This window comes from Lipotes vexillifer, unplaced genomic scaffold (genome assembly GCF_000442215.2).
Source record: "Lipotes vexillifer unplaced genomic scaffold, Lipotes_vexillifer_v1.1 scaffold2116, whole genome shotgun sequence".
Classification (NCBI taxonomy): Eukaryota; Metazoa; Chordata; class Mammalia; order Artiodactyla; family Lipotidae; genus Lipotes; species Lipotes vexillifer.
In genome coordinates, this window is record NW_006791713.1 from 123,187 (window position 1) to 134,140 (window position 10,954).

Genomic DNA, 10,954 nt, shown 5'->3' on the forward strand with positions numbered 1-10,954 from the left:
GAAGAGCGTTTTCTCTGACCCTTCATTTCATGAAAAAGTAAAGGGGTCATTTTAAGGCCACTCTAGACCTTCCAGATGACCGCGCATAACCACATACTGCCGCCCAAGAATGTGCGTGTGTCTAAAGTTACCTTCAGCGCTAAGCAGTACAACTCTCACCATCAGGGCTACCGGGAAGAGAAACGACATCCTTGGAACGTCGGTGAAGGTCAGGTGACACCTGGCTTCCCAGTAATTCGCACCGGAAGACACGGGGGGAGGACCTCCTCCCCCAGAAGCCCTGGGGGACCGGTGTGCCAAGCTCAAAGCCCGGACACTGAGGCAGCATCTCAGCCATCACATCAGACCCACCCTGCTGCTTCAGAGTCTACTGGTCTTATAGTCCAGTGTGAATTTTAATATAAATATGTTTTGAATTGCAGTTGCCAAAGAGGCATAAGGGGTTCGTGTTTATACATATTCAAATAAGATAATAAAAATTATCTAAGGCAAAGGGGGTTCTGAGGATCTGACACACTTCATCGTTTTCCTCTTACAGAGGCAGACACACTCCTTCATCCTGGGCCCCCTGCTGCTGCGCCCACTGTGGAAACACCGCACACGTGGAAACACCGCACACAAGGGACTGCTCTGGCTCACACACGTCCACCCAGTCCACAACTGCCCCAATGCTTTGGGCTTTTTTAAGTTCCTGTGCACTGGAAACACAGTCCAAATGCATCACACCTTGGTTACTGATTACACGGACTCACAGAAACCGAATCAGGCCCAGCTGTGTCTCTGGAAACGGAACAACAAACAGCAACACCTCTGTCAGTGCAGTGGCCAGGCCCCCTAGAGCTGGTCTGAGTCCTCGCTCTGGCCCACCGGCCCCCGAGCTCCAGCCCCGGAGCAAGTCACCCCACCCCCTACCCTTCAGCCGTGACAGTTAAGCAGGGTCCCGCCTGTGGAAGTCCAGGACGGTCAGGTGAGCAGCGACATCCTGCGTAGCGCTGTCCACGAGGGCATGACCGGCTGAATAGCTGGGGTGACAAACCCTACGTGCCAAATGCTCATGCAGAGCAGGCCTTCAGGAAACATACAGACTGTAAAGACAGAGTCTGGCTCCTAAGAACTTAATCCAGCAGGAAAGACCAACGGGGAATGAAAACTCTGCACAGAATACAGTAAGTGCTAAAAGGGATACAAACCAGAAATCCATGTCATCCTTTTCACCACGTTTACAGATCCCACGCTTGCTTTCCTGTATCATTACAATTTTAGTGATTGTGCTACCTTTTTTTAATGAATAGGTCAATATCTCTCATTAAATGCAGGCTCCTTGAAACAGATTAATTTTTTTTCAAGGCATTCTTTTTTAAAGAGATATTTATTACAGTCAATTATTCTTCACACACTGAAGTATCTTGATGATACTCAGATAATTAAGACCCTAAAAGTAACTGAGCCTTACTTCTAGTCTCCTCTACCTAAGTGTGCACCCAAATGAGTGTGTATGTGAGAGATCTAATATCCTCCCTAAATTTCACCCAGGCAGGATATTCTAATCTTTACATTTGAAACATTATGTGCCCTTCCTTGTCTGCCCTCCCTTTTCGGAGACTCCTATTCATCCCTCAAGACCCAATTAGGTGCTACCATCCAATTTCCCCAAGCAGTTATTTAAACACTCTTCTGGACTCCCAAGGTACTTGTGATTCCTCTAATACAGTGCATTTCACATGGCACTGAATTATTTGTATCTCTCCTACCAGATTTTGAGATATTTGTTGCACTGTCATGCACTTAGCACAATGCTGGGCACATAGTAGGTACAAATGTTTGTGAACAAATGAGCAAATGAATGGAGGCATGGATGAATGAACGCACGGATACAATAATCAAACTCCATCCCAGAAGTAGAACAACTCAGGTTTTCCTTAAATCATATAATGATACACATCAGCAGTAGAGTTTTTCCTATTTCCACAATCTAATAGGATGTCACAATCCCACATATTTTTCTGAAGAAATATTACCCCATTCACCTCTGGCCTTTTAGATCTAATCCTAATGTAAACTTGGAAACAAAAGATCTACATAGATGAAGAGAGAAAAATAATCCCAAAATACATTTTAGATTAATTTTTGCTACATTTGCACATTCACTTACTTTATAAAAGTGATGGCTATTTCCCCAAATCTATTTACCTTCTTTCCCAATGAGGTCAGACTTTTCAAGTTTTCTCCAATGTTTAGAAACACACCGTTTCCACTTTACGGAGCTTCACACAGCTTCATACAAGCAAACTCCTCGGGCTAGTTTCCAGCGTATTTAATAACAGTATCGTTGCCTGTTTCTCTCTTTCCTTCTCTCCACCTCATCAGGATAAAAAGGGGACATGTGGGTGCCCCCCCATTCTCACTGCCACGCCAGGATGACAAGCACAAACGCAGTGGAAAGTGACTCCTGGCCACCGAGGAGATTGTCTCCCCCCATGCCTCCGCACACCTGCATGAGGTACGGACCACGGGCAAGCCAGGCCGGCTGCTGGGAACAGATGGTCCTGCTGCATAACATCATGCGCGTAGAGCACCCCGTGGGCCAGGCAGGCAAGACTCAGGAGCGAAGCCCGCAGAGTCCTGATATCCAGAGCAGGAGCCATTCGGGCCACCTAAGTCCAGCCCTTGGTTTCGCGGATGGGAGGAACAGGCAGGGCACCCACTGATGTCCTGACGTCCGTCCCCATTCTCCCCCAGACACCACCTTCTCCAGACTCGGCCACGCCCCCTGGGGCTGGACATTCGGACAACGCGTTACAGCCCAGCTCAGCACGAGGGTGGCAGGGAGGGACTCCGCCCTCCAGCAGGGCCCTAGGGACACGCTGACCTCAAGGGCTGCACCTCCAGGGCCAGTGAAGCCACGAATGAACCACGATTTCAATCGTCTTCAACCCAACACGTGCGGGGCTCGGGCTGTGGCAGGGCGGGGGTGGGGGGCAATATTCAAAAGAAAGCTGCAGCCCAGGCCCTCGACACGCTGGGGACATGGCCACACGGCCACACTGGAAGTGTACATTCCTCGCGTGATGACGGAAACACAAACAAAGCATCCCCGGGGCCCAGAGGACAACACAAGAAATGCTGACCAGAAACTAGGGTCCGAGGTAGGGGTGTAGGTAAGGTTTTGCAGAAAAGGCAGCATCTTCACGGAATCTGAAAGAAAGAAGGCTGCCTCCGCGGGCACAGGGGGGAGGGGATGGCCGGGCGCGGGGAGGGGACCTGGCCGCGCGGCCCAGCAGCCCGCAAGTGTCCGCAGGAGAGCAACGAGGCAGACGCGGCCTACACAGGGACAGGGACAGAGGCGACACAGCAAAGCGGACCAGCAGCGTGGTTCGGGGAGAGGACATCTAAAAATCTAAAAGCTTCCTTACATCTTGAATCTTTGCACTTAAAAGTGTTGACGAAGATAATTTAGGAAGTAAATAACTTCATCTAGACCAAGAACTGTGTTTAAAAAACTAAACTCAACCCTATGCTTAAAAACCTATTTTAAAATAATCCATTCTCTCAAGGACGCACTTTTTTAAAAAGACAAATGTCTAACAAAATCAATCATCTTACGTTGAAATTTTACCAAAGCAGATAAACCATCCTTGTGGCATGAAAAATGGTGGGTGTTATATTCAAACTATACCATTTATTGTCTCCTGGAGTTTCTGAGTAAAAGTTGGATACTACTCCCAACCCTTGTGTGTGTGTGTGTGTGTGTGTGTGTGTGTGTGTGTGTGTTTACTAGTATATGGATTAAAATCTACATAAAAATGCCCTTCATTTCTGCCAACAGAGGACTCCAGAACTTCTCCCATTCTGAGCGTCTTTTAATTTTCAACTTTTTGTAGATTCTAGCCAAAGTTCTCATATTGCAGATAATATGGATTAAATCCCCATTTGACCACCAATAATGGCAACAAGAAACTGAAGGCTGACTTCACTACAAATCTTTTGTTGAAAACTCCAGTTATATACAGTAACTGATAACCTAGTATTCACACTCATACCTTTAGCAAAAATGTATCAAGTTCCTACTGTGCAGTAAAGAGATACAAAGTCTGCCCCTCCTCTCAAAGCAGAAGCCAGGGACTCTCGTTCATTTCTGCCCCCCCAACCCTGGCACCTAGAACGGTGCCTGGCGGGGCTACAGTGAGCGCTCTTCATTGACTCACCCAAAGAGCTTACGACCCAGTGGAGATGGGAAGTGAGACAGGGGAAAGAAGAAACTCATAACACTTGCAAATAATTATTATATTTTTATATTCTTATTCACATACAAGAATATCTAACAATAATTTCCATCTCCCTTCTCTCTCTACATAATAAAAATTTTATGCAGCTCAGAGAAAGGGTTTATACTCACTGCATGGTCTATTTCTAGTTTTAATTACAATGCTTGGCAAAGCTTGGAAGATCATTTCAATTCGTTTCAAAAATAACTCCCATTCAATACAAGAAGATGGGATTTTTCACAGTTGTGAATTTTTTATTTCCTTGACAATGAAAATGGCTTGGCATATAAATAAAGCATTTGCTTAGAAACTTTGGTCTCGCGAAGATCCAGGGCTGATATCTATTAATAAGAATGAAGTGGTTTTCTTCAAAAAGTGAAAAGCTACACTCCCCTTCCCACCACTGTTTCATTTCTATTTATGAGCTAGAGAAACAGCAGTTTCCAGCAAACGCGAGTCAGGAAGGCTGGCAAGGTCTCTCACGGTACTTACTGATCCGTACAGCTCCCCTTTCTCATTCATGCCGAGGTAGAGTCCGCTGTCCACGCCTCGAATGCTGACCAGGCCCACCGCTATACTGATAAACTCCAGGATGCCTGTGAGACCAACAGCAGAGGGAGACAGGTCAGAGCACAGAGCATCTCCCCTGGAGCGTCCACATCCCTGGGAGCATCTAAGAGGAAGGCTGCACCTTCACTCGAGAAGTGTCTTCTCTTAAAAGCACTGCCCCAAAGAATTGATTTTTCAACTAAATTTTATCTTACAGTAACGAGACAAAAATACTTACCAACACGACACATAACAAAATATTTTTTAAGTAAAAAAGATAGCATTTACATAGATATGGTGAGAAGTGACATGTCAGTAAACCAATGCACGTGTTCTAATTAACTTAAAGGAGTATAATGTATGAGAAAACTTACTTCCACTTTAAAAATGTGAAATTAAGTATCTGTGTATGGCCATGGATTGGAAAAACAAAATTCTATTCAGAGAAGGGTCTATGCCCCTCATAAGAATAGGAGATGCCAACCAAAGACTTGTTTGGTTTATACCGAAAGTTATCCAGCTCTCTATTGTATAACTGTATTGAGCTCCATCTGGAAAACTAAAAAGCCCACACATATCCCAAATATTTCTGCTTAAACAAAGTATTGATTTTTCAAGGTGCTTATCTAAGCCCCAAAGAGATAGTTAAGCAATTAAGATAACACAATATTCTGGGGGGAAAAAATGCTGATTCCAAAAATGCTCTTGATTTAAAATAGGCATGGAATACTATATCCCAAAATCAAATCAACTTTTATTTCCTTCTTTCACCTGGCTTACCTCACTAAGAATAACAATACCGGGCTTCCCTGGTGGCGCAGTGGTTGAGAGTCCACCTGCCAATGCAGGGGACACGGGTTCGTGCCCCGGTCCGGGAAGATCCCACGTGCCACGGAGCGGCTGGGCCCGTGAGCCATGGCCGCTGAGCCTGCGTGTCTGGAGCCTGTGCTCCGCGACGGGAGAGGCCACAACAGTGAGAGGCCCACATATCACACACACACAAAAAAGAATAACAATACGTAAGCTGGGCATAAACCCAGAATTTTGTGGTCATACCACAGCAGTTCCAGGTTCTATAACCATATCGTTGTTTTAACATGGTTACCCAATGATATATTGGGCCGATGCTAATATCACTCATGCTCAGCCATTTTTTCCATTTTGTCTTCAAGTGCTACACTTTGTGTAAACCTTGTATTAACACATACCAAATACTGAGTTGTTCTAAAAATATCTCCGAATATTAAAAAATTTACTTACATTTAAGAGTTTAGAAAGAAACTAAGGGTAACCCTGGGCTAGAGTCAGTCTCATGTGACTCACAGAAAAGCACTTACATGTATTTTTAAACAATTAATTTTGCAACTCTCACAAAACAGACTGTGTTGCAATCACAAGAAAATGTGAACTACATAAATCTAATAAAGCAAAGGTTCCAAGGTGATGGACAAAGGGAAAGATCGGAAAGAGATTTCTTATAAAGAGGTATTCCTAATTCTGTTGTAAGCACAAAACGCAACAAATATTTTGAGCTTACAGTTTCCAGAATGTCTATCTGGACCTGCAAATCTATGTATTTTAACAGAATGTGAAACAGGGTGTGAATAAATATAAAGAGAAGTTACCAACTGAGTTCTGGACCTGATAACCTGTGACTCTCTAGTGAGAAATACATGTGAAATAAGTTCATTACCAGCCATCCCTACCTCACAAACCAAATGGAAAGACAAATAAGGCAGTAGTTCCATGAGAGTCATTTCTTGTGAGATGCACACGCCCTTACGGATGAATCATTTTATTTCATTATACTACGTCTAATTCTTATGATTAAAAATAACTTACATTGTAGCATTTTATTACTATAGGAGTCACACACATGTGAATCTCTTCTTAGCTACCTGAAAACACACAATATAAGTCATTGTTATCCTGAAATAGTATAAGGAATTCATTAATGTCCAATTTTCATTGTAAAATGAAAACATTTGGCCCCTTTGCATCTGACCGATTTAATACACCATGTCAATAAAACTGAAAGTCATAAAACTAAAATAAACAATACTTGCACCTTCTAAGAGGGTATCTGATGATCTTTCTCTTTTCCCTAAGCAGGAGGCAGCTCTGAGACTATTAACTGACACTGCCCATCAGACCTAAGAAAAACATAAGTGCATGTGATCTCGCAAAACCATGTAACTGGCTGGTCAGCGGAACATCAGAAGTAATATCAACAGCGACAATCGTAACTACTGGACTCCTCGAGCATCTAGTCTGTGCCCAGTGAGAGGCCTGATGTCATTCAGCCCTCAGAACAGCCCTAGGCATTACCATACGCTAATCTCCAGATGACACGTGGGGACACTAGGTTCAAGGATAACTTGCCCCCAAGCAATCAGACTCCAAAGCCTAGGTCCTTACTGCCTAGGTACACCTTCCCATCACTTTTACCTTTTCTCACGGATCCGTGATTTCTGTACCACTTTTATATAGTTATTCCCTCACTAGTGACTGGAAGATGTTACCCAGGTGAGACTCTGCAGGCCCAGCGCACAGGACTAGAAGCAGAGGAAGTGAGGGGCACATGAGCTCCTGGGACCGTGCTCTCATCACACAGAACTTGGGAAGGTGGGCACCTGTGTGTGCAGACTATTCACACGTTGTTCTTTGTGCACATAGGTTTTTTTTTTTTAAAGGACTTAAGGTCCGAAATGATTATTATACATTTTGGAAATGAAGGTAGTAAGATATCTATCTTGTTATCTCTTCCTGGCATCAGCAAGATATGCACTCACTCATTCAATCAGCCAACTAAGGAGCGACTGTATCGTAAGCCAAGCACCATGCCCTTTGCTGAGGGTATGAAGATGAACAAGGTCTAGCCTACACCCTCAAAGAGCTTCCTGTCTAGTGGGAGGAAGGACAAATAACCAGATAAATGTAATAACAATGTGGGAAATGCGGTGAGAGGCAGGTGTTCAGGGTACGCTCTGGGCGGCTCACTCAGGCTGGACCAGGAGAGTCAAAGGGGCTTCCTAAAAGGAATCGGGCCGAGACAAGCCTCCGAGGCGTGCTCCACATGAGAAGGAACTACATCTAGGGACCCCAGGTGGAAAAGGCTTCATCATCTCAAACCAGCACCCCTATCTCTACAGCTCCTTGAGAAGCAGAGACCTCGAAAGAGCAGCCCAGCTTTTTATGAGGCCACCTCACGATCCGAGGGCAAGCCAAACTCAGAACATCTGAGTCACAGCCGTTCCCTCACGTGCAGAGGGGGCCGAAGCTGCAAGGCCAGAAAGCCCTGGCCACCTGGTAACCAGCTCCCGCCCCCCGCAGACTGCAATCCTTATCATGCCTGCTACCACCATGTCCACCACGAACTCTAGAACCTCAACCAGGTCAGCTAACCTCTCCCTGGGCCTGAGCCACTGCCGAGCAAGTGATCCCAGCCGCACTGATCTGAGCGGGGCCGCTCCCCCAGCGTCTGTTCACGTGGGCGTGAGGCTCAGGAAAAGTCCAGGAGAAGGCTTCTGTGTAGGAACGGTGACATGCTTCACCATCCACAGGAGAGGGGCGGAATGAAGGAAAGAGCGAGGAAGAGGAGGAGGAGGAAAGGGAGGGAGGGAATGGTGGGGCTATGCCTGAGATTAAAGTGTGGCCCTCACATGTGTCCCAGGGTGGCCCATCTCTCTTAGGCAGGTCACAAGGGCCACAGCAATGGGCAGTGATGGAGTGGCCTGGGAAGCATGAGGTCAGTGACGAGTGGCATCTGGCGATTCCCTTTCACGGCAGGCAACAGGTCCAGTGAGGATGCACTCACTGGGCCCAGAAAGCCTGACAGGGTCTGGTGGGGTTCATGGTCATCTGTGGTCCGCAAGAGGCCAGGTCAGTTCCTGTGACCACTGCAGGAAAATGACCTCAGCAGAGCATCATCCTCACCCCGGACTCACTAGGTAGCAGTGCTCAGCCCCCAAGCTCTGTTCACGTGGACCATGACCCCAAAGCTGGCCCAGCTCCCAAGAGCCCCTCTGCATGGGCCTCACCTCCACGCTGGCCATGGGAAGTGGGAGGGCCAGCCCAAGCAGCTCCACTCTGGCCCGTGTTAAACAACCCTCCAGCCTAAAAGCCCCCAACACTTAACAGAGCTGCATTCTTCAGAGGACAAGAATGTGTGCAGGCTGTGGAGAGAGGCCTGACACGAGGCTTTCGAAAATAGATTAACCGGCCCGCCCCCCCACACACAGAGCTCCCTGCTGGCCTCGAGAATCCCGCACCAGGGTTGCCAAATCAATCAGCTCAGAGCCCCAATCCCAGCAGGCCCGAGTCTGCAGCAACTTGAGCAAATCCCGGAGTTCATGTGGGAAATGACTAGCTGAATGGGAGCCATAACCCCACCGATTTTTCGAGAATCTGAACCTATCCTGAAAACAGCTCCTTAAATAGGCAGCCTTTCCCTTACTGAGATGTTGAAGAGCCAGATACCCAGAACGGCATTGTTTCAAGTGCGAAACCCTGGAAGTAAGATTTTTTCGAACCTCTTTCTTTTTCAAGCGCACTGTTATCACGTTTCTCCGCTCTGGTACAACTCCACCTGACCCCTGGACCCGGCAGCCCCAGCCGGGAGCCCCGGTCCTGATGCAGGCGGCCTGGCGGAGCTGCACTCGGGCCGGATGACGCCCGGCAGGGACGCAGGCATCTCAGCACCAGGCCGGGGTCACCCCGCTCAGGCTCCTCGTGCCAAGTCAAATAACGGATCAGGCCCCACGCTCATTTTTTTATTATTCTACATTACCATTTCCTCAATTGATTTTCTGCTCACTTTTTCCGTCTAGCAAGTGCTCTAAAGAGGGAAAGAAAAAAAAAAAAAAAAAGAAAAGAAAGGAAGAAGGCAAGAAGGAAAGAAAGGAAAAAAAAAAAAAAAAAAAAAAAGGAAACGAACCGTCTGGCTCCCCTGGCCTATCACCCAGAGATAACCGGTTCCCTTTCTCCAGGCTGGGCCTCAGCTCCACGCCAGCACCCCCGAAAGGAAAACAAAGAGCTCCCTCTAGGTCCCACCTAAGTTGTCACCGCGCGGCTCCTGCTGGGACAGCAGTAAGGTCCCCCCCCCCAACGACCCGCACCGCCGCCGCAGTGCCACCGCCAAGCTTGCCAGCAGCTGCGGTCACCTGCGGCTGCGGGGGGTAGCACGTCATTTTCCCCCCCCGCACGCTTCCTCCTGCCTTTCCGTTTCAGGTAGAAAAGGCACCTTCTGTTTTAATCAGGGTGCAAACCCCCCTCGCCCCTACCCACAGCTACTCTTTCCTATGGACTCGGAAGAGAAACCGGGGGTGCATTCGAAGTCCCCAGAGCGCAGCGAGCGAGGAGGGGGGCGCACGCGGGGGAGGGGGAGGGCCCAAGGTGAGGCGGGGCGGCGGGGGCTGGAGCGCCAGGTGCGACGGCCGCAGCCCCGCCCCGGGTCCTAGCGCCCGCCCGCCACCTCCGGCGCCCCGGGCGGGGCCGGGAGGCAGGGTGGGAGGCTCGGCCGCGCGGCGCTGCAGAGGTTGCTAATATTGGGACCTGCCGCAACGGGAGACCGCAGCACTGCTGTCACCCCGGGGGCGCTCCTCCCTGCCACCGGATGGAAGCTGAAATAAGCCTCCCGCCTCGCCCTCCTTCCCCGCCCCCACTGCGCACACCACCCACTCAGCCGCATCCAAACCCGGGTGAGGGCGCGGCGAGCGCCGGGCGCGCCCCTCCCCCGCAGCCAGCTCCCGGCCGACCCCCAAGCTCGGGCCGGGCCCCCACCCCCCCCCCCCCCACCCCACCCCACCCCCGGCCGGGCTTCCGCTGCCCGGCCTCCCACCCAGCACTGCGCCTACCAGCCCGCCGGCAGCGCCGGGCGGACAAGGAGTGGACGTGTCACCTCCGGGGTTGGAGGTGGGGTGCCGAGGCCGGGTTTTTGTTTTACGGTCTCTGTTCAGCCACCGTGCCAGCGTCCCTGCCGGCTGACCCCAGAGCGCGCCTCTCGGCTCCCCGCTTTCCGGTCCCCGGTCCCCTCCATCCACCCTGGTGGATCCACCTCTGTCCCCGTGGCGGAGACACCGGATTCCTAATGGCTCGGCTGCGTATAGCGAACGTCCTACACGAAAGGTGACTGCGTTAAA

The 10,954-nt window shown here is 49.2% G+C and overlaps 1 protein-coding gene across 1 annotated transcript in view; it reads right to left on the bottom strand.

The window, feature by feature from the left end:
- The window catches only part of FGF9 (fibroblast growth factor 9), a 24,959-nt gene that overhangs the window by 11,405 nt on the left and 2,600 nt on the right, over window positions 1-10,954 (bottom strand). Inside the window, exon 2 of the mRNA XM_007464500.1 lies at window positions 4,758-4,861. Within this exon, the coding sequence (XP_007464562.1) occupies window positions 4,758-4,861 (104 nt within the window). The remainder of the gene's footprint in view (window positions 1-4,757; window positions 4,862-10,954) is intronic.